This window comes from Tamandua tetradactyla, chromosome 2, assembly GCF_023851605.1.
Source record: "Tamandua tetradactyla isolate mTamTet1 chromosome 2, mTamTet1.pri, whole genome shotgun sequence".
Lineage (NCBI taxonomy): Eukaryota > Metazoa > Chordata > Mammalia > Pilosa > Myrmecophagidae > Tamandua > Tamandua tetradactyla.
In genome coordinates this window covers 78,363,034-78,390,272 of record NC_135328.1, presented here as the reverse complement: position 1 = coordinate 78,390,272, position 27,239 = coordinate 78,363,034, and the positions used below count along the sequence as shown (strand labels likewise).

The window sequence follows — 27,239 nt, the reverse complement described above, 5'->3', positions numbered from 1 at the left end:
CATACCCGTGACTACTGACACATCAGCACACTTCCCCACTGCATCCACAGTCCTCAGGTAGCATTGGTATTTCATGTCTGTTGTAGGCAAAAGAGTGGGGGATTTCCATTCCCACCCACATTTGGGCACCTGGTGACTGGAAGCTGAATTCCTTCGTTCCTGGTAATGAAGGGGTCACAATCACATGGAGAACTTATTGGATGTTCTAATCACTTCTCAGTCTACCAGCGCTATTAATACCAACCATAAAAGTTCATAGGGCCTCGTTTAAACTCTGAAAAGCTATATTGTGGCAAGATATTTGGCTTAAGGATTTATCTAGAATCTAAAAATTAAACATATGTGTCTGAATCAGTGACTGTGGTTGTAGGATCCTAGGATGTAATTTGGTCCAGTTCCCTCATTTTAAATGTGAGGAAAGAAAGGCCAAAGTTATAAAGTGGCTTGCCTAGGTAGATATGGCTAGCAAAGCTAGAACCGAAAGCCTGAAAATTAGTCTTTCCCACATTCTAGCTCAGTGTCTATTATAAACAGGAAGATCCAAGAAGCTAATATAATGAGTCAGAATGTAATATCTTGAGGCAGACTTCTGCACTCAAATCCTGGCTCTGGCACTTTTTGCCTCTATGCATATGAGCAAGTCACTTAACCTTTCTCTGCCCTTGTTTCCTTATCTGTTTAATAAAGCTGATATAATACCTACCTCATAGGGGTTTCAGAGAGATTAATGAGTTAATATATACAAAGCACTTAGATGAGCTCCTGGTTATTTAAAGGGAGGCTCTATATAGGAGTTTTCTAGTTGGTAAAGAGCTCAACGCGTGACAAATTAGGAGACCCACACTCTTAGCTAAGATAAGAAAGGATTTTCCTGCCAAATTTTTGAATGAAGTTTCTTCTCTTTCTGTTTACTTCTGTTTTAATGCTCTAGAAATGAGTTGAGTATTTTATGCACAGTTGAGGAGGTACCAAGTACTTCAGGTAGAAATCTATTGTCCTTTCCAAATTGTGCATATCCATCCTTAAGAAAAGCATTCCTTACTATTTAAGAGTGAAGAGTGGAAGGAGAGGGGTCAAGTAATAAGTAAAGAAGAAAAATAATTAGAAAAAGCTGCATTCATGGAGTTTGAGGATTTTTCCTAAAAATTTGCTATAAATAAATGAGAGCCAGGATTTGGGAATTCGTCTGAAGTCCTTAGAACAGTGCCTAATACATAACAAGCACCCAACTGGAAGTTACTATTATAATTATTGTTGTCCCCACTCCACAATAGAGAAGTTGAGGTTCTTTTGCCTGAGACTGTAAACACAGGTGGAAGTAGATTCTAACCCTGGTCTGTTGGAATCCAACAGTATGTTTCTTTGACATCGTGCTCATGCTACTTTCTGCTTTTTTGAGTGTAAGGTGGGGATTTAGGGCAATTTCTATCAGATCCAAGAATGGTTTAAAAAAGTATTCCATATTGAGTTGACTTTGGTAAAAGAAAACATAAGAAAGCATCTTCAGAACCTTGTTTTAGGCAGTGATTTTTTAGACTGTACACCAGAGCACAAGCTACAAAAGAAAAAATAGATAAAGTGAACTCATCCCCAGATTAAAAACCTTTGTGTGCCAAAGGACATTATCACAAAAGTAAAAAGACAACTTAAAGAATGGGAGAAAATATTTGGAAACCACATATCCGATAAGGATTTAATACCCAGAATATTTAAAGGAATCTTACAACTCAACAAGACAAAGATAAGCAACCCAATTTTAAAATGGGCAAAAGACTTGGCTAGAAATTTCTCCAAGGTAGTTACTACACAAGTGACCAAAAAGCACTTGAAAAAATGCTCAACATCAGTAGCCATCAGAGAAATACAAATCAAAACCACAACATACCATTTCACAACCACTAGAATGGCTACTATTAATTTTTTTTTAAAAAAAAGGAAAATTTTAAGTGTTGGAGAGGGTTGCAGAGAAATAGTATAACTCATCCATTGCTGGAGGAAATGTAAAATGATGCAGCCACTGTGGAAGGCAGTTTGGCAGTTCCTCAGAAGGCTAAGAATAGAATTACCACCTGACCTGGTAATTGCATTGCTAGGTATGTACCCCAAAACAGTGAAAGCAAGGATTTGAACAGGTATTTTCACACCACTGTTCATAGCAGCATTGTTCACAATTGCCAAAAGATGGAGTGATATGGATCAACGAAATATGGTATACTGACAAAATGGATAAGTCTTGAAGAGGTCATATTGAGTAAAATAAGCCAGACAGAAAAGGACAAATACTATGTAATCCCACTGTTATTAAATAATTAAATAAGCAAACCTGTATGGTCTTACAGGGTGGAGAGCCTGCTTTAATTCAGAAATTAAAGTATGTAAATTAATTTGGAAATTAAATTATGTAAATTAATTCAGAGATCATATCATGAGGGTCTATTTGAGGTCATATAAAAGTTTTGGTAATGGATGATGGTCATGGTTGCAGAACGTTGTGAACATAATTTATATTTGAGTGTAGTTAGAAGAGTAAATTTTAAGTTGTTTATATGTTACTAGAATAAAATTTTTTACAAATAGGACTGTACAACCCAGTGAACCCTAATTTAAACCATGGACCATAGTTAATAGCAGAATTATAATTATATTCTTTCACTGATTGTAGCAAATATACCACACTAATGCAAGATGTCACTAATGGGGGGAGGGTATATAAGAATTCTATATATTCTGCATTATTTTTCTATAAACCAACAGCTTCTTTAATTGTATAAATGTGTACTTAAAAGAAAAGATGACCCAGGAATTTGCATAAGCTAGCATGGTGGAGGGGGTGTTCCAAGGATAAAAGTCTTAGCAGTAAATGAGATAATCATTTATCATGATTGTCCATATTTTGATCCATATTTTGATCATGGATAATCAAAAGCAAATGAGAGATTTCATAAGCCTATATAAATCCTAACATGAGAGTTTTAAATTATTCAGACTTTAGCCTGAAAATGGTCCTTTCACTTGCCTTGAGTAAACCTTACTTGAAATTTTATTTTAGATCATTTTTGTGTGATCACACCTAAAAACATTTGTGAAAGGTTTCACTTTCTTCTTCAAGTAAATACCCTTAAGAGTATAGGCACTGCTGCTCTCCACTTCCTGCAAACAAAACATTTTGGTGAATAGAAACCTTCCTGGTCAGTGCTGAGCAGGAGGCTGCCTGCAGGGAGGGGTGTGTGTTTGTGTCTGGGTCCCAGCACTGACCGAATTAATCACACCTTGAATCAATAGCTAGCTGCTTCCTCCTCTGCCTCCTCACACATTAGACTGTGGAGATAGAAACAGGGAGATCTCTCCGAGAGAACCAGCTCTCTTATTTTCCTCTGTCACACCAGGCTTAAATTGGATTTATGGTCTTATAGGGAGGAGGGCCTGCTTGAAGCACCCTGTCCTATGGTCCTGTTTGAACTTCCACTGAAGAATGACAGCCCTTAGATGGACTGCAGGGGAGCACATTGGCCATTCCAGCTGAGGCATTTGCCAGTCAGTAGTATCCCAAGCATATCGAGCTGAAGTCCCCTTTGCCCTTGGGGGATGGGCTGCCCCCACAGTGCCTCTGCTTCCCAGGCTCCCTTATCCACCCTTAATTATATTGAGGAAGAGAGCTGTCAGAGCCAGACTTTTCCTAGAATTAGGCTTCCTACTCAGTATTCTTTCTGGACCTGAGCATGAGAATAAATAAATGCATCATGTTTTCCTACACCTCATTCTGGAATACCTTTGCCTTTTCCCTGGCTAATTCTTGCTCACCCTTCAAGACTTAGCCCAGAGGTAACCTACTCCAGGAAGCCTTCCATGACTCTGCCTCTTCCCCCTTGATTCACACGCTAGACTGCAAGCCCCAAGAGATGAGGGTCTATGACTATCTTGCTTTCCATTCTATGCGTTCACACAGAGCCTGCCACACCAAGTGTTCTCAATAAATACTAGTTGAATGAATAAATGTGCAGCACTTCTTACAGTGTTAATAATTTATCTCTTCAAACCCTTAAGGTCAAGAAATTTTCATAATCTTTATGGCCCCGTAGTTTAGCACAAAACTTGATAGATACTAGACTTTCGATGAATGAATGCATGGATGCATGCACACCCATGTATACGTGAATGGCTGAATGTGTGGGTGGGAGAAAAGTTTCAAGGTCAAAACGTTTGTGACGAGAAGAAAGAGGAGACAGAATCATGCAGGAGAGAATAGAATTGGATCTGTGAACTTACCTTCCTATACATTTCACTTGCAGAATATAAATGTCCAGAAAGGCTTTTGTTTACAAGGTTAGTGAACAGATTAAGCTACTCAAGAGATCTAATTTGAGGGAGAAATACTTAAGTCTGTAGCATTTTAGTGAGGAATGATACCTGCAACTGAATAAATAGGGGAAGAACTTGATGTCCTAATTTGATGGACACCTAACAAATCCCCTGACCCTAAAATATGACTTGATTCCAAATCTTAAAAGCCTTATATTCTGCTTAAGGTAATAACAAGAGAAAAATACTTAAGGAAATTAGCTTGTATAAAATAAGATGCTCCAGCGCTTGGTTTGGAGCAGCTGTGTACTAACTGCTTATGGAATATAAATATGAAATGTAAATAAACAAAAATAAAATGATGGTAAATCCAATAAGATTGCAAAGAGTGTGGGCAGTTGCTGTGTGATGCAATGGTTAAGGAAACCTTTCTGGATGAGGAAAGGCTCAAATCAGACTTTGATATAGAAACGTGGAGAACATTCCAGACAGGGAAAGTTGGAAGCAAATTCACGTGAAAAAGAAAAATGATGTGTTAAGAAACCAGCAAGGCGTTGAGCCTGACAGAAACACACTCTATTTGAGGGATATAGTTCTGGAAAAAGAAAGGAGTACATTTAGGGGGAGAACTGTGTGTGATGACGCTAATCAATTAAGATAAGATGGAGAAAAACTGCAGTGAAAACCAAAAGATGTCAGAGAGCCAAAGAAAAATGATGGCAGAGGACATGTGTGTTTGTAATCTAAGTAACTCCTAATTTCTTCTATGATATTGATTATGCAGAGAACAACTCTGCGACATTTTTTAATGTATTTTTAATTGTGAAATAGAATATATACAAAAAAGCAATGACTTTCCAAGTACATTTTAACACGTGTTATAGAACAGATTTTAAAGTTTGGTGTGGGTTACCGTTCCACAATTTTAGGTTTTTATTTCTAGCTTCTGCAACTTTTTTTTTTTTTTGATATGCTATATTGGTGAGGTCACATTTCATTCGTTTTCTGTGTGAATATCCCATTATTGCAGCACCATTTGTTGGATTTCTGTGTGCCTGGGTTTTTGTTGGTTTGCTTGCTTGCTTGTTGGCTTGCTTGGGAAGTGCATGGGCCAGGAGTCCAAACGCGGGTCTCCCGCCTGGCAGGCGAGACTCCACCACTGAGCCACCGTGGCAGCACACCACCACCCCCATTTTTAATAATGTATTTCCAAGCTAGAATTCTAGGCAAGGCAACCAAAGTCTTGGACTCTTAAGGGCAGAAGAGATTTTGCAAGTTATCTGCCCTCTTAGCCTGTTTGTCGGGAAGCTTATATCTATTATTACAGCAGCCAGCAGACAATCTTTCTCATTTTAATGTATGATCACCTAGAAGACAGAGTGATCAGAGAATGGGAACCAGAATTTAAAACGTTTTAATTAAATCAAGCTGGGTAGAGGCGGACAGGCATGTGGGTCTTGAACGGTATACTTTCACCAGGAGATGCTGTGGAGATGAGCGAAGGCTGAAGATGTCCTGTAACTGGGCCATGTTTGGGCGCCATTCTGCTGTGTGACATGCTTTGTAAAGAAAGGTTCAGAGGCAAATGGTGTGCTTATAATGAAATGGGAATTATATCTTGCTACAACTGCCTTTTTTTTTCAAATCCATTTGTCAACTGAAAAATAAAAGCTAAGAAGGCTTGACAAGAGTCATTTGTGATACTGATAACCTTAATTTTTTAAAGTAATTTAGCAGGTGAGAAAAACTGGCATGGCTAAAACAGTTACTTTTTTAAAACACGTTTTTTATTGTGAAGTATAACATATATACAAAAGAGCAATAAATTTCAAAATACATTCTAACAAGTCATTATAGACCAGATTTCAGAGTTTGGTATGGGTTATAGTACTACAATTTTAGATTTTTCCTTCTAGCTGCTCCAGGACACTGTAGACTAAAAGAAATATCAATATAATAATTCCACAATCATAGTTATTTGTTAAATCCTATCTTCTCTGTTATAACTCCTTCTCCTTTGACCCTTCTCCCAATCTTTAGAGGTATTTGGGCTGTGCCCATTCTAATTTTTTCATGTTGGAAAGGGCTGTTGATAATATGGGATGGGGGATAAAATAGTTGGTATTCTGGAGAGGCGTTCTCAGATATTCCTATTCTAGAGCCCGAGGTCTACCTGATACCACAGTGCCTCCCTGAGCATCTTCTCTCTGCATGGCGCTGCAGTAGGGCTGGAGATGTTACCATAAGTTAGTCAGGGTCCTTGCTGCCCTTGTGAGCGCATAGTCTGGTGAGGGAGACAGTCACGCGGACAGCTATCTGCAGGGTAATGAAGGTGAGCTAGAGGGAAGGAAAGAGTGCCGTTAGGAGGGAAGACACTGTAGAGTGCTACAGAGTAAAAGGACTATCTTCTTCTGGTAGAAAAAGGGTATCAAGGAAGTATTCAGAGAGGTGGGTGATATTTGGGGTTACAACCTGAGAAGCATAGAAGTTTGCTGGTTGGAGAAGGGGGTGCCTAGCTGAGTATAGGGATGACCTGAGATTAAATCAGAAATCTTTGTGAAACATATTACATGCCAGCCAAGCCAACCGATGTTTTTTATAACCTTTATTTTGAAATAATTTCTAAGTTTTAAAAAAGTTGCAGAAATAGTATGCAGACTCCCCTTTTGCCCTACATCCTCCTACCTTAATTGTACCCAGTTTTTGGACCATTTAGAATAGTTGCAGAGAATGCCCTATTACTCTTATAACTTCAGTGTTTATTACCTAAGTACAAAAAAATCTTCCCTACATAGCCATAATATAATCATCAAAATAAAAAAATGACATTGACCCAATAGTACCATCTAATCCACAGATCCCATTCAAATATTTCCATTTTTCCAATTTTGGCTTTTATAAGCCCAAGATCCAGTCCAGAATCACAAACTGCATTTAGTTGTCATTTCTTTTTAGACTCTGCAATCCAGAACCATTCCTCAGTCTTTTCTTGCCTTTAATATCTTTGACATTTTTGAAGATTCCAGGTCAGTTACTTTATATAATGACCCTCATTTTCCATTTGTCTAATGTTTCTTCATGACTTTTAAATTTCTGACAGGAGTATCACAAAGATATGCTACATTCTTGTCAGTGTTTCTTATCATGAGGCGCACATTAGTGTCCTATTATTGGTGATGCTAACTTTTTTCCCTTGGTGAAGATGACTTTAACCAGGTTCCTCCACTGTAAAATTAATTCAGACATATCTTTCACTTATTAATAGCATGTAACAAGCATTTTATGGGGACCTAATCTGAGACCAAGTAAGTATCCTGTTCCTCATTAAACTTTCACCCACCAGATTTAGCACTCATTGATTATTCTTGTATGAGTGAATTATTAGTATGATGACTACCAAAAGGTAACTTTCTAACTTTCATCATTCCTTCTAGATTATTAATTGGCATTGCACTGCAGGTCAGATCTTTCCCTTCTCTCTTACTTCCCTCAGTGTTCACTCATTCATTCATTCATGGATTTCTGTTTTATTAAAGGGGCTAAAATCTATGACTGTCAAATTGTTCACATTGGGCCAGTGAGATCCCGCAAGCCGGTCCCTGTAGACTTTTGGCATCCCCATCATTCTTTGAGTACTTCTTTGTTTTCTGGTACAACAGAATGTCCCACACTCATCTTTTATTTTCTCAGTCCCTGCCCTGGAAGGAACTATTTCTGTAAGAACTGGTTCCTTTTAGTGGAGAATTGTGTTTAGGAACCCAAGATCCAGCAACTTGGTATGCTCATTGCTTGTAGGCCTCTTGGTAGCCAGAGCTAGGGTATAGATAAATATAGGTGCATAGACAAATATGTACATACGTGTTCATTTGTATATACACATTTATATCTGTTGCTGTATCTACATCTATCTATCTGTCAAAGCTGTGACTTCACACCATTTCCAATACCGTCGCAATACCACAAGGTTTATTCTAGTCTTCTCCCTTTCCATATTCGTAACTCTCTTCTCTGACACTAAGCAATCTGGTTCCCATTATCTATGTGTTTATGTATTTGTTCAGCCTTCCTTCAGTGTTCAACTCCTAGCTACCCTGACCTGTCACATGCCCGTGGACCACTCCCCACCAAGGCTCAGGCTTATAAATTCAGCCCCTGAGAAGGAGAAGAAAGATGGAGGAAAGAGAAAGGGTCCATTGGAAAATTCACCTCCAGACATGCCTCCTTCCTCCTCTGCTCCCAGCCCCCACCCAGTGCACTGGACCAAAGCTGAGCCCAGAACGTGCAGTACCCTGACCCCACAACGGAAAATTCAGCTGATTGAAAATTCAGCTTTTCAATCAGAGGAAGTGAAATAATCATATTTGCATTTTGGCCTGACATTTTGGCAGCTGTGGGCCGTGGATAGATTGGAAATGGGGGGTGTGGAGACAAATTAGGAATGGCTAAGAACAGTCTAAGAACCTGAAAGTGGGACAGTGTTTTAGACAGTGTCAGAAATGGAGAGAGAATTCTATTTCCCTACTTTAGGCTCTCTAGAACTGGCAATTTTCAGTGGTGTCTGATTTATTCTTATCGAGTTACCTTCTGCCTCCTGACCTCAGAGTCATCGTAAGCGAAACAAGTATCTTCGGAGGATTTCATAAACACCACGAGATAGAAATGTGAGGCAGAGAGGTCAAGCCGGAAGGTTACACACATGTTCAGCCAATGCTTCTACCAAATAATTTAAATTTACCATGATGTTTTTCCTTCAAGTAAAAGCTGCATTTTAAATTTTCAAATAAAGGTAGAAGCCTTACTTTGTTGCAAAAGCCAAAGTAAGAGAAAGTTCTTACGGCAGGAGAGCTTGGAGGGGAGAGTGGGTAGTCTGCAATTAGAAATTATGTACCTTTACACCAACAACAAACAATGAGTTGCTGGAGGCAACAGCCATTACCTTCTCTGAAAGGGTAGGGGAGAAAAACCTTGGCAACTCGCATAAAGAGCCCTTGTCCACAGGGAAGGCAAAAAAAATCCTCCCTTGTTTAACTAATAAAATGCAAACTGCTAAAAAGTGCCAACCACTGTGGGTCCTCAATTTGCCAACATTAACTCTGATGACTACCTTTACAAAAAAACAAACACCTCTCTCAGGGAGACCATGCCGCGCCTGCCCATTTGGCCGCCAAATACCAGTGTTGCTTTCCTGAAATAACAGCTGCAAGTGCATTCATGGTCCTGGGTGGTATTGGCGTGTTGGTTTCTATTATTTAGGACTAGATGTGTCGTTCTGTCATTTGTCACCTTTCGAAGCTATAAGCACCAGGGATCCTAGAATTCATTGCACGGATGTGCTTTGGTGCTGTATTCATCATCCTGGCCCTAAGAGGAGTGCGATACAACAGTTAGGTTTGCCGGAGCCAGGCTGCCTGTACTGAAGCCTGGTCCTTGTGTGTATTAGCCGTGAGACTTCAGACAAGTTACTTAACTTCGCAGAGCCTGTTTCCTCATCCTGTAAAACAGAAGAAATAGTAGTACCTGCTTCACAGCGTTAATATAAATAGTAAATGGATTCATGCATGTATCCCACCTCTTGAATGAGCTCAGGACTAAGTCTTACTAGAACCTCAGAAAAAACTGCTGGGAAGAGAGAGGCTGGTCTCATGCAGAGTTGGGGCTTAGAAACCCACAGAGCTGTCCCCTGGGGATGGGAGCGGCCCCATCGTCAATGCGCTCTGTCCAAGCCGGGGTCAACGTGGATGGGGTACAGGTGGCATTGACATCTACGTGAGACTCAGCAGCAGACATTTCTAGGCCATGACTAATCAATCTCCTTGTTCTTAGAAGGCAGATAACAAGAGCACTTATCTCACAGGGCTGCAGAGAGGATTAAATGAAATAATGCATTTAAAGCACTTAGCACAGTACCTGATTCATTGTAAGCAATCCATAAATGTTAGTATGACCATCATTATTGGTGATAACGTGTGCTGTCAGGGGGATTACAGTCACATCATAATTTATGCTCATGGCTACAGGGACTCAGCTCAGCCCTTAGCTGAGGGATGGTTAGAGGCTGGTGGAGAGAAAGAACCGCAGTCCCATAGGCTAGACTTAAGGCACAGCTCTGGTACCATCAGGCAAACAAAGTGGGAGTCAGAAAACCGCGCAGGTAGACCAGCTGCTAGGCAGAGGGCAGAAGTCTGACACCAGCTAGTGGGGGGTAGAGAGGGTTAGGCCCCCTGTGCCCTGGCCACTTGTGGTCTGGAGGTGCTAGGAGCTGGCAGGGCCAGATCTGAAGGTACAGGGTATCAGGTGTGGTCTCTCAGGCCACTGGTTTTTGTAAAAGGGGGACAGGAACATGGAGAAGGGCACAGAGGAAAGAAAGCAGTGTAGAAAGGGAATGCTGAAGAAGACCTCATGGTAGACCACATAATAGCAAAATTTTGAGGCATTCCTTCCTGGGGAGGTAATGCATTTAGTAGAAATGAAAAGATTCCCTAATGTTTTGCCAACAACCCAACTTTGAAGCTAAACACACCTGAAGCCTGACAGAAATCATATGTTTGGATTAATGTAGCATATATTGTTTAACACACCAGCAAATTCTTTGGAAGTACTCCATAATCCAACAGGCTAACATTTCTGCAGTAAAATATGTCATTGCTAACACCAAGTGGGATGCAGCCCATCAGGAACCTAACAGTCAGGTCTGGTTTTATCGCCTGAAGAGTTAATCCCACACTTAAGAAAAATTCGTAGTGTTCAGAGCTTTGGGATTTTTAAATTGGGGGTGGACAGTTGTTTAAATACAGGTGAGATCTGGGCGAGCCCAGTGACCAGTCCGAAGGTACACACAGCTCGGTGGAGTGCACTCACATCCGACTCAGTGTGAGATGCCACGTGCTTACAGAGCAGCTGCTGCGTGCCGGGCAGCATGATAGACAGTGGGTGCCAACCAAGGCAGATGCAGTGCCATGCCCCCGTCTAGTGAAGAGTTGAGTGGGGTACTCACAGAGCATTGAGACTTCCCAAAGGGGGAGGCATTAATGTAGCCACATAATAGTGAAATTTTGAGGCACTCCTGCCTGGGGAGGTAATGCATTAAGTAGAAATGAAAAGATGAGTAAAAGTCAGCCAGACAGAGAGGAAGAAGGACTAGTGCCTTCACCCTCTGAAGCCCAGACCAGGGCTCTGGTCCCCATCAGTGGGGGCTTGAGTGGAAGCCAGGCCCCATCACACCAGGGTAAGTCTGCAAGGGTCTCACATGCTGCCAGTTATAGCCATTCTTGCTCCCAGAGACACCCCCACACACACACACACACTGACCTGCAGTCCTCCCTCAGCAACAGCCAAAAGCACAGAATGCAGGGAGGGTCCCTTAGCAGCCAGCAGGGACATGAGGCCACAGTAGCCCACAATTGTAGCTTCTATGTAAGGGAGGAGGAGGGCAAGAGTCTTCCCTTTTCCTTTTATTGGCCTACGTTGATTCAGATATTGTTGACCCAGGATCAGCAAATTGCCTAATACACAAATAACTCCTGGTGACCTCCTTCCTTGAGAATGTAATGTACTTTTATCACAAGTTGATAGATAAGTTTGTTTTGTTTTGTGAATTTCTCCAAGCAGTGTTGAAGTGGCCTCATGGCTGCCAGAATGCTACAAGGTAATCCAGAGGCTAAATTTCTGCCAGTGGGGGTAGGGATGGTACAAGGTGGTAGAGTACAGAGTCTCTACTGTACTTTAACTTGGGTAAGTATTAAGTGTGTAGACAGCTCCTTTGTGAGACGTACACAGTGGGAGTCATCAGCATTGTGTCTGGCTGTGGATTTTGATTTTTTTTTGTTTGTTTTACACCCACAACAATTTTTTTTTTCACTTAAAATTGAAAAAAAAAAAGTCCACACTTTCTTTAAAGTATAACAGAGAAAGGTACACAAATCATAAGCGTACAGCTTGGTGAATTTTCGCAAAGCAAACCCAGATCAAGATTTAGAAGAGTAATAGCAATATGACAGAAGCACCCTCCTCCCTTCTGCTCCTCTTCTATTTACCACACCCCCCACCCCAAAGGGTAACCACCAACCTGACTTCTGACAACATAGATTAATGTTGGGTTTTGAACTTTACATCAATGAAATCATACAGTATGAATTCCTATGTATGTTGCTTCTTACACTCAGTATTATGTTTATGAGCATCAGCTATGTTGTTGTTTGTAGTTGTAGTTCATTCTCATTGTTTTAAATAGTATTATCTGAATATGTATCAATTTTTTGTTCATTCAATTATTGGATATTTGGCATGTTTCCAGTTTAGGCTATCGTAAATAGTGCTGCTATGAACATTCTTATATATGTCTTTTGATGAACATATGTACACTTCTCATGGGGGACAGAGAGATTCTTGTATTAGTTGTCTATTGCTGCATAACTATTTTCCCCAAATCTTAGTAGTTTACAACAACGATAAGCATCCTCTCTCAGCTTGTGAGGATGAGGAACTTGGGGGCAGCTTGGGCAGGCAGTTCTCAAGGTCTCTCATTTGGTTGCATTCCTTAAAGCTAAACTGGGTCTGGAGGATCAACTTTTAAGGTAGCTCACTCACACCACCAGCAAGTGGATGCTGGCTATTGGCTGGAGCCCTCTGTTTCTCTCTGTGGGCTTTCCTTAAGATTACTTGAGTGTCCTCATGACATAGTGGCTAGCTTCCTCCAGAGCAGGCCATCCAAGGGAGAGAGACAAAGCAGAAACTATATCCTTATTATGGCCTAGCCTTGGAAGTCACATAATATTACTTCCACTTCACTCTGTCATGAGAAATGAGTCGCAAAGCCTAGTCCATGTTGGACTCCATTTTCTAGAGGGAAGTAGTGGCAAAGAATGTGTAGACATATTTAAAACCAACACCGCACAATATTTTACCACTTGGAATTAACCAATTCTAAGGGTCTAAAAATAAGTTTATAGAAATTTCATGCAAGGATCTAAAAGAAAGAAATTCAACCCAACCTCTCCTCTTCTATTCATTTAAAATTTTGTAAATGGTTATAGGAGAGTTTTCAAGGAATTTCCTGGAAACGGCATGGTACCACAGGAAGTACAGAGGCTCTGGGGCCAGCCACTCCCTGGAATCCTGATTCCACAACTTACTAATTATGGGTTCTTAGGCAAATCAGCCTCTCGGATTCTCAGAATTCCTCAACTGTAAAATGAGGAGAATCAATAGAGCCTGTCTATTGCTGTTCTGGAACCAATTAAATAAGATAATGTTTGCAAAGTGCCCACTATGATGTTTACTCTCTTCTGTTCATTCATTTATCAGGTGTTTATTTACCATATACGTTACTTATCTGGGAGGTGCTGTGATGGACCCTATAAGGGATACAAAACTGACTCAGACACACATCCTGCCTCATAGAAGAGCCCCCAAAAAGGAGAATAACTAATAAAATGGAGAAAGTATTATATGTCTGTTGCAGATACAGATACCATCCTTGAAATATGGATTGAATTTGGATATACAGAAATGAAAGAAATTTTGGAGGGCAACAAAAGGACAACATATATTTTAAGATTAGGAGTAACAGCTTGAGTAAAGACAGTTAGAAAACCATGGCACATCAGTTGAGAATAACAGAGTAGTTCATTATAGATACGCCTTAAACATAGCATAGATGAGAGGAAGTAGTCAAAATAAGGGTTGCAAAGATAGTTACGTGTCAGAGTAGCAGGAAGAGATTGAGAGAATACAACTATTTTATAGTCTGATGGCAAACAGTAAGTCCAAAGATTTTTTTAGCTAATTTTCAGAGCTAGCTACAAAACCTAGGTGGACCTAGCTACCAAAGGTTCTGCTTGCCTTGCTTTTCTTGGCTAACTTCTCTTTGTAGAATCTTTGTACCTGAGATTGTAAACAGAACTTCCTAAAATTGATCATTAGAGATGTTTCTGACTCAGAGTCCAAGCAACTGAGCTTGTCCTTATCATTCCTGTTTTGGAGGCTGGCCCAATAGAAAAATGCAGTGGGATTGTTTTTATAGGTCCTTTGCTCACTATAAATACACTTCTCAAGACCTGGCCATTAGGAACTGGCCAATTGAACTCATCTCTGTGTTTGACTCTACTTTCAGATAATGAGGCTCTTTCTCAACTTATTTCCCCTCAAGAAAACTGATTTCTTTAGCAGCCTTTACTTTTGTTATATTTTCCAGTCCCAGGCAGTGATGATATTTATACATAAGACAGAGGTGTTTCTGTGCTGTGATGGAATTGTGAAGGAAGGTGGAGTCAATGACTTGTCACATTAAAAACAAGCACAACTTTTCAGTCTTGCTAAGAATGGAGGTTAGAGAGATTAACAGAAAGGCTTTGGCTACACCCAATATTCAATTGTCCAAAAACCTTCTGTTAGACCCACTATTTAAGATTGGGTGCACAAAGCCTTTATGTACTTATCTAGCATATACCCTTATAGTGATGAAACCTATGTGTTCCATCAAAATGTACATAATTATAGCCATTAGTGATGATTTTTTTGGTAAAATTTGGTTGCTCCATTTTAGCACTCTTTGATTTATTCTTCATGAATTCTAGAGAATCAAGAGAGAGAATGGATTCTAGGCTTGGGATAAAATTTTCAGCTGGTCTTGTGATGGAATTTTCTACACTCCCAGTTAGGTGTTTTTACTCCATTTGCGACTGTTGATTTTGTGGGAGATATCTGCAGGATATCAGGAACTAACAACTTCCTCTTGCTTTGATTTCTTCTCAGATGGGAAATTGGAAAATGGAGTGCATGTAGTGCAACCTGTGGAGTTGGCCTACAGACCAGAGACATCTTCTGCTCCCACCTGCTTTCCAGGGAGATGAATGAAACTGTAATCCTAGCTGATGACCTGTGTCACCAGCCCAAGCCCAGCACGGTGCAAGCTTGTAATCGCTTCAACTGTCCTCCAGCCTGGTACCCTGCACAGTGGCAGCCGGTGAGTTCTGCGGTACTTGACATTGGAGTGTTTGTATACAGTGGTGATTCAGGACAGTAAACACCCTCTCAGGGTTGATTATCCCAAGGAATGTTCAAGGCCTGCTCATCCCTCCCTTCTTAGTACTACCTCAACCTAATGACAAACTCACACTCTTTATACTGTACTCCACCCAGTGACCTCCAAAAGCAAGTCAAATAACCTACCTATCAACCTTAGCATATTCCTGACAAAGTTTTCACAAGGCTAAGGAAAAATGAGAGGAATAAGGGCCATAGTAGTAGGTTTTCCATAAAGCTACGTTTGTTCTGAAGTTGTGTCTTTCTAGTTTTTTGCTATTTAAAACTCTAAGAAGTAAAAGTAATAAGCAATTTTTCTTATTTTATTTAAAAATTATTACTTAGAAAAATAAGTCCTAAGTCAATTCCCACATTTTTTTTAAATTTTAGTGGTCCTGTGAATTCCAGATATTTGGAACCATTGTTCTAAACCAAGGGTTGGAAAACTGTAGCTTCTGGGCCAAATTCAGTCCACATCCTGTTTTTGTGAATAAAGCTTTATAAAAACACAGTCATGCCTATTATTTTAGATATTGACTGTAGCTGCTTTTTTACTACAATGGCAAAGCTGGATGGTCGTGACAGAGATCACTTGGCCTGCAAAGCCTAAAATATTTATTATCTGTCCATAACAGGAAAAGTTTGCTGACCCCTACTCTAAAGCATAGAAATAATAAAAACACCACTATTTTATTATAATATCCTGTCTAATATTAATAGGCTAATTATTTATCTAACTTTAGTTTAATAGTCTTTTTGTACATTGTGATGGTTTGAAACTGTGTGTACCCCAGAAAGACATATTTTTAACTCAATCCTTTCCTGTGGGTATGAACCCATAAAGTGGGACTTTGGATGAGGTTACTTCAATAAAAGTATGGCTCACCTCAATCAGAATGGGCCTTAATCTTATTACTGGAGTCCTTTATAAGCAAAAGGAAACTCAAATAAATAGAGGGAGCAGCCAGAAGCTGAAATCAATGGAACCTGGAAGAGAAAGTAGAAGCCAGAATGGCCACCCTGTACCTTGTCATGTGGGGGCAAGCTAAAGACCAAGGATTTCTGATAGCCAGCCCCAGAATGCCACAATTTTTAGGGAGAAAGCATCACCTTGATGATGTCTTCATTTGGACTTTTTCCTAAACTCAAAACCATGAGCGAATAAACTGTTGTTTAACCCAACCCATGGCATAGTATTTTCTTGAGCAGCAAAGGAAACTAAAACAGATTTAGGTGCTTCTATTGCAAATTCAAAATATATAGAAATAGCTTTGGAATTGGGTAATGGGTAGAAGCTAGAAGGATCGTAAGGTGCTTGATAGAAAAGGCCTAGATTGCTTTGAAGAGACTATTGGTAGAAACATGGATGCTAAAGGTACTTGTGAAGAGTCTTGGAAGGAAGTGATGAATGTGCCATTGGAAATTGAAAAAAGGTGATCCTTGTTATGAAAAGGCAGAGAACTTGGCAAAATTGTGTTCTAATGTTGGATGGAAGGCAAAGTTGACAGTGATGAACTAGGATATTTTGCTGAGATTTCTAAGCCAAGTGTGGAAGATGCGGCCTGGTCTCTCCTTGCAGCTTATAGTGAAATGCAAGAGGAGAGGGATAAGCTGAGAACTGAACTCCTGGGGACAAAGAAACCAGAAATTGATGTTTAGAAAATTCCGAGCTTCCAGAAAGTGAGTTGCCAGGGATAGGGCTCCATTTGAGGCTTTAATTGAACATGGACAAGTGATTTCAGTCATGATTAGAGGTGCAGTTATCCAAGAAGTGTCTGTAGAAAGTCCTTCTGTCTAATGGATGTAGTCTAATGGATGCAATCCTAATCTATTAGACTACATGCAAAACCGACATATTTTTATGAAGTTGGTATGAATGTATCCACTGCCAGCCTGGACTAATGGGACAGAGAAAGGACAAATTAAGTGAAGAATGATGTTCAGGAAAGAACCATGGAAGCTGAATTTTGGACCAAAAATAAGTCCTCAGGCTAAGAGAGCAAGCCCATTCATGTATGTGAAAAGAGTGGGACTGCTCCCATCCTTGGAAGGACAGCCCTTGTACCCCATTGTTAAGGGAGAGCGTTGTCACCCCAATGCTCAGAGAAGATGATACATATGGCAGGGGCTTTGCAAAGAGCATGGCTACCATCCCCGTGCTTGGAGAGGGGGCACGGGGCACCTTCACTCCAAAGTTTGGGGATATCATGGTCATTGTGCCAACACTTGGAAGAGGTGGGGCTGCTGCCCCATCAGGCCTGGAGCACAGAACATCAATCTATACATGAATCTCAGACCTTGAAATCTAAACAGAGTTTTCCCCAATGGGTTTTGGAATTGTTTGGAACCCATAACCCCTGCTTTCCTTCTAATTTCTCACAATCAGAATGGGAATGTCCATCCTACATGTGTCTCTCCCATGCATATTGGAAGCAGATAACTTGTTCTGTAGCTTTCACAGGTCCAGAGGGTGGAATTATGTTCCAGGACAGACCATATCAATAATCAATTTTGATGAGTCTTCATACTTAGCATTGTTTCTGAAATTAATTAAGGCTTATGGGGATGTTATGATGAAATGAATGTATTTTGCATGTAGAAAGAACATGTCTTTTGGGGGTCCCAAGTGTGGAATGCAGTGGTTTGAAGCTATTTGTATGCCAGAAAAACATGTTCTTAACATTAATCTATTCCTGTGGGTATGAACCCATCCATTGTACGTAGGACCTTTGATGAGGTTACATCAGTTATAGTGTGGCCCTCCTCAAAGAGGTCATAACACTTTTACTAGAGTCCTTTATAAGCAGAACGAAACTCAAACAGATAAGAAAGAAAGCTACAGAGGACCAATGAGAAGCTCAAATAAATGGAACCTGAAAGAGAAGGGAGAGGCCAGAAGAGGCCACCATGTGCCTTACCATGTGACAAGCCAAAGGCCAAGGATTTCCAAGAACCAGCTCCAGAATGCCACAGTCTTCAGGGAGAAAGCATGGCCATGACCGTGCCTTGATTTGGACTTTTTCCCATCCTCAAAACCTTGAGCAAATAAATTCCTGTTGTTTAACCAGAACCATTGCATGGTATTTGCTTGAGCACTCAAGGAAATTAAAACACATACCTTCAAGAAAACACAGCAGGATTTTACATAGATAATGTGGATAAAATTTTGCTTTGCAATTTCCTTCCCACTATGACATCAGAGTTACTTTAAAGTCACAAAACATAAGTCTGAAAGGTAGGGTGGCATACATCCCGGTTTTACTAAGACTGTCTCTCACTCTGAAAAGTGTCCCAATTTGGAAAATAAATTATGTGGTCACCGTAACTCAGAAAGGAGGATGGTAGTTTACATACCTCTGCCTTAAAGCTGTGCAGAGGTATCCATTTCCAGGCACCCAAGTGCTCTTCACAGTCAACAAAGCCCTTTCTTTCTCCCTACTAAATCAGGACTGTGCTTTGGTAAAGCACCCAAAGTTGTCAAGCAGTAATGAGTGAGTAAAACACTGAGGTAGAAAGCATCTGGAAACAGAAACTATTTTCTTTGAGGGCTTAAATATATATGACTAAGTTAAGAAATTCAGTGCTACTATGTGCTATTATATGATGGTTTGTGGTAGTAAAGGGTATGTAATGTATTTTGAATGCCTATATACTAGTGTTTTGCTAATAAAATATAATTACACAACTAAATGCAGTTAATCCTCGTGATTCAGTACAAGATAGATTTTAGTAGCCTCATTTTAGATGTGAAAAAAACTAAGGCTCACACAGCTAGCAGATTTAGAGTTGGCCATCCACCCAGTTTTGTGTATACATTTTCACGGCACTGAACCCCCTAGTTTGCAGACTGCTATAGTTGAAAGCGTCCATTATGTATAATCATGGGTTATATATAAGTCCTTTTGTTTTACAGAAAAGGTAATTGTGGCCTAGTTATGTGAAATAGATTGCTCAAGATCATCAAATGGGGATCAGAACCCAGATGTCCTTATCTCTAGCGCATTTAAAACTGTTACCTCTGATAAGAGAAAATCTTTGACCTCACACTGTCCCTTTGCCCTATGCCAATCCTAAGAAAAGGCAAGGGATCAACCCAAATGAACATTCACTGTTGAACTCATTATCTATAGAGAAAAAACTTTTTTTCAAACAAGTCGAAACTAGTAAGTCCCTGTATTATTATTTTGCCATCAGTTACATAGTAAATTCTGGGTAAAATGTTTATTGAATGACAAAATGAATAAATAGTTAAAGAATTCCTCCTCACAGGCCTTGAAAATTCTGGCTTTATAGCTTGCTGCTGTTTGTTTTTGGATACAAGTCATAATATTGACCTAGGAGTGAAATTCAGCAAAGTACCAACCTCTTTTCAGATGCTATTGAACGATAGTATTGACCCGTGGTACTTTCTTGGTTTCCATCTCCATGACCTTTTTTGGTCTAGCGCCACATATACACAAACACACCTCATGTCCCTGTGAGATAGGCATTTAGATATTATCCCTATTTGAAATAGTGGGTTCCTAAAGAGTCAATTATTCTTCCATTTTCCATCTACATCTACCGAGATTTATTTTGGCAACTTTTTCTAACTTTATCCATTAGAGAGAACCTTTGAGGATGAGTCATATTTAAGTCCATTTTTTTCAGATTAGGAACTAACAGTAAACAACTGCTTTGAAGTTCATCTCATGAGGCAGTGACAACACTTTAATAGAACCTTTAAAAAATATCTTATCACATAACTGATACGTAATGACTGCAAAAAAATATTCAACCATAATAACAGCAGAAAGTGAAAAGCTACAAACAATCCTACCCTCTAGAGAAAACGTCTGTTAAGAGTTTGGGACATAGGATCCATTTAAAAAACCCTTGGTTACTCCTAGGAATCTCTCTAAAACAGGAGGGAAAAGAAAACCCAGATTATTCTTTACCTTTTTTTCCTAAAATCCTACTTTAATTAAGCTTTTTCAGACAAAATCAGCTCCTACGGATGGCTTGTTAAAAGGGAGGAAGTCATTGTTTATACTTTACAATGGAATAAGTCAAGAGTAACTTGCAGTGTCTGCAGGCTAGTTGGCTATCCTTTCAGGACACCCACTAGTGTAAATTCTTTAATGAGATCCCGGCTTTTGACAGTCCATTTGCCTGGTTAGCCATCTGATTCCTCACGGTCCTCCCTACGACTCACATGGGCTTGTCATTCAGCTGCCTGATCCACCAGATGCCAATGCTGCCTTCTCTAATCTTTCAGCACCCAACCCACAATCATTTTACTCATGGGGGAAAAAGGGGTTGCCGGGGGAGAGACAACCAGGGACCGGGAAACAAAACACTTCTTTTAAAGAAAGACAGGGCAGTGCAGTGTTGGCTCAGTGGCAGAACTCTCACCTGCCATGCTAGAGACCCAGGTTCGATTCTTGGAGCTTGCCCATGCAAAAAAAAAAAAAGGAAGACAGATAACAATTTGATGGCCTTTAAGTTAATTTCCTGTGGCTTCTGCAACAAATAGCCACAAGCCTGGTGATTTAAAACATCTGAAACTTATTCTCTCACAATTCTGAAAGCCGGAAGTCTGAAATCAAGGTGTCAGCTGGCAGGGCCACGCTCCGGATGCAGGCGCTAGGGAAGAATCCTGCCTTGCCTCTTCCAGCTGCTGGTGGCTGTTGGCGTTCCTTGGCTTCCTGGGCTTGTGGCTATACCATGCCAACCACTGCCTCCATCCTCATATCCCCTCTCCTCTGTAGGCCCTCTTAGGAGGACCCTTGTCATTGCCTTTGGGACCTACCTAAATAATCCAGGATTACAGCTGCAAAGACCCTTTTTTAAATAAGGTCCTATTCACAGATTCTGGGAGTTAGGATGTGAATATATCTTTTTCAGGGCTACTTCCAACCCACTACAGCCTGTTTGAGGGGAGAAACTCCCTTTCCTTGGTCACAGGATTACCACTGAGTTCATGTGTCTGTTTTTCCCCCTGAAAAAAAAAACAAAAACATAAATTACATGAATTGTCATCTGCCAGATAGGAATGTGCCCTCCTTTAACCTTTGTAGAGCATTTGCCTGACCAATGGCAAATAGTGAATATTTATGCATTCTGCAGATCTGGAGGGGACCTAGCATGGAGTCTAAAGTATTTAGGTTAAAATTTCGTTTTAGAAACAATTAAGCAGCAATGAAGCAGAAATCTAATTCTAACTTTAATTAACAAGGGATCAACTTATTTCACTTCTCTCTCATACACGACATTCCCTCGGTAGGTTTTTATTTTGATCTCGTATGATGGACTCATTTAATCTTTGGTTTTATCAATTTAACTTTAATAAATTGTTTTGTGTTTGGCTGGCTTTTAAAGCACTTGCATATTTAGTGCATTAGTTTCCTGAATCTTCTCTAATTTATTGAATTTATGGACAGATGTCTACACACAAACATATTTCACCAGCTTTGGTGTTGGCTGTAGATTACTCATTACATACTTCATGAGGGATCATGTCACACTGGTATGTTGCGGCCCCATGACTGAGAACCACTGTTGTTTACCAGTCTAAGCCATTCTAAGCTTTTCAAAACACTTCGATCCATGACAGTCCTCTTGCAGGATTTTTTCAGTGACTCCAAATTGCCATGAAATAAAGCCCAGGTGGCTTAGTCGGGCCTTCACCCCTCTGCGTGTTGCCCCGGCCTCATCTCCAGCCGCAGTTCTCACATCTGCAGTGGTACATTTCTATCTGCGCATGCCTCTCCCTGCTCACAGGCAGTCCCCTTCCATTCTGATTATCAAAGTCCAGTGGGATTCCTCATTCTTCTGTGATGAAGGCTCCCTTGCTCAAGGCCCACACTGCGGCCACGTGGTGTTCACCGCGAGCAGTGCTCGTCTGGCAATCACCTACCACCTTTCCCTGACAGGCAACTTCTCTTGACTTCCGAGTTAGACTTTCAGGTCAGTGAAGGTGGGACCACGCCTCACTGAGGCCTCCAAAGCACCCGGTCCACGTCTGTGCAGCTGAGCCTGCAGTGCTGAAAAGACACGTGGCAGGGCTGCTGGGTTTATGTTTATTGAGCACTTGTTACATTTCAGGACCTGTTCTAAAAAATGAACTGCACTATATAGAACTTTCATGTGTGAAGGGCGGTTCTCAACATGTATTTAGCTCATTTAATCCTCACTATCCTGTGTGAGGATTGTCCCACTTTACGGGTGAGGAACCTGAAGCAGTGTGAGGGTAATGTGAATTTGAACCCAAGCAGTCTGGCTCCACTATCCCAGCTCTTACATACTGAATTCTACTGCCTCTTGTATTTTCTTTTTTACTCCTAAGAGGAAAGAAGACTCAGAAAGCCTATGCTTTGCCAAAATCCTATGGCGGCAAATGAGGAATGGGGCCTAAGTGCTGCAAAACCCATTTCTTTTCCATTATGCAGGGACACGTTTCCCATTCTTTTTTGCCATTTATCAGGAAGCGTTAAATCGTGAGGAAATGTGATATCAGCCCTAAAATGAGTAATTTACACAAAACTCGTATCCATTGCCTATACCCAGAGCAGTGCATCTGTGCATTAGTTTCCCATTCTGACTGTAACAAATGACCACAAATTAGTGGCTTGAAACAACAGGAATGTTTTATCTTACAGTTTTGAAAGTCGGAAGTCCAAATTCAGTATCGCTGGCCTGAAATAAGGTATCAGCAGGCCTGTGTTCCTTCTGGAGGCTCTCAGGCACCTGCATACCTGGACTCCTGGCTCCTTCCTCCATCTTCAAAGCGCATCGCTCTAACCTCTGATTCTGTCTTACGTTCTCTCTGCTCTGATCCTCCCACTCCATCTTATAAGGACTCCCGTGATTGCGTCAGGCCCACCTGAATCATCCAGGATACTCTTCCCATCTCAAGATCCCTAGTTTAATCACATCTGCAAACTCCCTCTTACCATATAAGGCAACATATCCACAGGTTCTCAGGATTAGGATGTGGACAGTGGAGGACTATTAGTGCACCCACCTGTGCTGTGGACCGAGCAGGAGGTTGAGAACCTGCCCGTCTCCTCCCACTCTTCCCTCAACCCCCACCATCTGGAGAATCTCAGGCTTCAGTGTTCTCTCTGTCTTAATCTTAAAAAAAAAAAATTTTTTTCAAGAAGAGTGGGAAAAAAAGAAGGGTACTCAAAGGATTAAATTGAAATGAATTGGAGATTCCACCATGAAGCATAGTTTATATTTCTCTGTGTTGCTTATGTTTGATGTTCAGAATTGTGTCCATCTAACTGCACACACATATTGCACACACATGTGCAGATACTGAAACAGTCACCACAGCCCCTAGTTTTCTGCTTGCTTGAAACTATGATTATGTTGCCACTTCCCTATAAACTTTTTTTTAAATCAGGGATAGATTTCAGAAATGCCTGTCATTCAAGCTGGGTAAAACAGGCCTGTGAGAGGAGTCCTTGCTGATTATATTAAGAGAAAAGAGACTCTTAATGATAACTATAAATGCTTGGAAATGAAAATTTTCATTTTCTAGGTTTAAATACACACCGAGAAAAGAATACCTTCTTTTGGATTAAAGGGCTGAGTTCTGGCAGAAAGAGGCGGTTTCATCATCAGTTTTGTTCTATTCCAGTGATTAATGTATAAATCCACATAAACTAGGGATGATATTTATTGTAAATATGTCCTGGGAAGAAAAAATATACATTAGCATGTTTATCTCATTTTCAGTAGTGTATACCTTAAGAAAATGGACATGGATCTCATCTTTACAAACAACAATAAATGTAAGCAAAACAAAGACCAGAAGTCAAATTTCACATGTTGAGTGTTTTTGTTTTTATTTATTTGCAAAAAACAGCATAATTGCCCTGAATTTTAGTGGGTGTGCCTCCCCATGCTTCTCAGGGTAACGGAGGATACAGTGTGCATTCTTTTTCATCCCAGGTTCTTTAAGAACGTTTACTGGATGTTAGACGAGTGAGGTAATACTACAAAATCCTTCAGCTCAAATGTCTGTGCTCATTTTAATAATTTTGTTGAGTCAATGAGATTCCAGCCCTCACCATCCTGTGTTTCGTTAAGGCCTAATTCAGTTTGGCTCAGGTAAGAATCATATTATATACTAAGCCTTGTCTCGAGCTACATTTGGTCATCTCTGCCTCATTTGTCCCCGAATTACCTTAAACCGCAAAGGTCCAATGCCACCCTTTTTCCAGAAGACCTGGTCTTCCTTCATTGATCTTTATGACGTGAATGACACCACTGTCTATCCTATTTCCTAGTAGAAATTGGAGTCATTCTCAGCCTTTTTGTGCCCTTCATATTCAGTCAGCACCCAAGTCCTGCAGAGTTTACCTGCTGTGTCTATCTCCCTGACTCCCCTCATCTTCCTAAATCATCATTTCTACTGCTTTTGGGCCCTGACAATCAAATAACCAAATCATTACAAATAAGCTTTTTCTTGGTCTTCCTGTAATGTCTTGCCTAACTCTAATCCGGTGTTTCCCAGCTAGGTATTGATGAGTCTTTACTACAGGTCCTCTCTTTTTTTTTTTTTTTTTCTCTAGGTGACAGTGTTTTCTTTTTGTTTTTTTTTTATTAATTAAAAAAAATTAACTAACACAACATTTAGAAATCATTCCATTCTACATATGCAATCAGTAATTCTTAGTATCATCACATAGATGTATGATCATGATTTCTTAGTACATTTGCATCGATTTAGAAAAAAAATAGCAAGACAACAGAAAAAGAAATAAAACAATAATATAGAGAAAAAATAAAAATAAAAAATACAAAAAATATATAAAAAAACAAAAAAAAACTATAGCTCAGATGCACCTTCATTCAGTGTTTTAACATAATTACATTACAATTAGGTAGTATTGTGCTGTCAATTTTTGAGTTTTTGTATCCAGTCCTGTTGCACAGTCTGTATCCCTTCAGCTCCAATTACCCATTATCTTACCCTGTTTCTAACTCCTGCTGGACTCTGTTACCAATGACATATTCCAAGTTTATTCTCGAGTGTCGATTCACATCATTGGGACCATACAGTATTTGTCTTTTAGTTTTTGGCTAGACTCACTCAGCATAATGTTCTCTAGGTCCATCCATGTTATTACATGCTTCATAAGTTTATTCTGTCTTAAAGCTGCATAATATTCCATCATATGTATATACCACAGTTTGTTAGGCCACTCGTCTGTTGATGGACATTTTGGCTGTTTCCATCTCTTTGCAATTGTAAATAATGCTGCTATAAACATTGGTGTGCAAATGTCCATTTGTGTCTTTACCCTTAAGTCCTTTGAGTAGATACCTAGCAACGGTATTGTTGGGTCATATGGCAATTCTACATTCAGCTTTTTGAGGAACCACCAAACTGCCTTCCACAGTGGTTGCACCATTTGACATTCCCACCAACAGTAGATAAGTGTGCCTCTTTCTCCACATCCTCTCCAGCACTTCTCATTTTCTGTTCTGTTGATAATGGCCATTCTGGTGGGTGTGAGATGATATCTCATTGTGGTTTTGATTTGCATTTCTCTAATGGCCAGGGACATTGAGCATCTCTTCATGTGCCTTTTGGCCATTTGTATTTCCTCTTCTGACAGGTGTCTGTTCAAGTCTTTTTCCCATTTTGTAATTGGGTTGGCTGTCTTTTTGTTGTTGAGTTGAACAATCTCTTTATAAATTCTGGATACTAGACCTTTATCTGATATGTCGTTTCCAAATATTGTCTCCCATTGTGTAGGCTGTCTTTCTACTTTCTTGATGAAGTTCTTTGATGCACAAAAGTGTTTAATTTTGAGGAGCTCCCATTTATTTATTTCTTTCTTCAGTGCCCTTGCTTTAGGTTTAAGGTCCATAAAACCGCCTCCGATTGTAAGATTCATAAGATATCTCCCTACATTTTCCTCTAACTGTTTTATGGTCTTAGACCTAATGTTTAGATCTTTGATCCATTTTGAGTTAACTTTTGTATAGGGTATGAGATACGGGTCCTCTTTCATTCTTTGCATGTGGATATCCAGTTCTCTAGGCACCATTTATTGAAGAGACTGTTCTGTCCCAGGTGAGTTGGCTTGACTGCCTTATCAAAGATCAAATGTCCATAGATGAGAGGGTCTATATCTGAGGACTCTATTTGATTCCATTAGTCGATATATCTATCTTTATGCCAGTACCATGCTGTTTTGACCACTGTGGCTTCATAATATGCCTTAAAGCCTGGCAGCGTGAGACCTCCAGCTTCGTTTTTTTTCCTCAAGATACTTTTAGCAATTCGGGGCACCCTGCCTTTCCAGATAAATTTGCTTATTGGTTTTTCTATTTCTGAAAAATAAGTTGTTGGGATTTTGATTGGTATTGCATTGAATCTGTAAATCAATTTAGGTAGAATTGACATCTTAACTATATTTAGTCTTCCAATCCATGAACACGGTATGCCCTTCCATCTATTTAGGTCTTCTGTGATTTCTTTTAACAGTTTTTTGTAGTTTTCTTTGTATAGGTCTTTTGTCTCTTTAGTTAAATTTATTCCTAAGTATTTTATTCTTTTAGTTGCAATTCTAAATGGGATTCGTTTCTTGATTTCCCCCTCAGCTTGTTCATTGCTAGTGTATAGAAATGCTACAGATTTTTGAATGTTGATCTTGTAACCTGCTACTTTGCTGTACTCATTTATTAGCTCTAGTAGTTTTGTTGTGGATTTTTCCGGGTTTTCGACGTATAGTATCGTATCGTCTGCAAACAGTGATAGTTTTACTTCTTCCTTTCCAATTTTGATGCCTTGTATTTCTTTTTCTTGTCTAATTGCTCTGGCTAGAACCTCCAACACGATGTTGAATAATAGTGGTGATAATGGACATCCTTGTCTTGTTCCTGATCCACGATATTAGCTGTGGGTTTTTCATATA

At 40.0% G+C, this 27,239-nt stretch overlaps 1 protein-coding gene across 2 annotated transcripts in view; it reads left to right on the top strand.

Annotated features, from left to right (window-relative positions):
* ADAMTSL1 (ADAMTS like 1) overlaps positions 1–27,239 on the top strand; it is a 998,876-nt gene that overhangs the window by 833,728 nt on the left and 137,909 nt on the right. For both annotated transcript variants that reach the window (XM_077148079.1, XM_077148080.1), the window contains one exon: positions 15,052–15,262. In XM_077148079.1, coding sequence (XP_077004194.1) covers positions 15,052–15,262 — 211 coding nt within the window. The remainder of the gene's footprint in view (positions 1–15,051; positions 15,263–27,239) is intronic.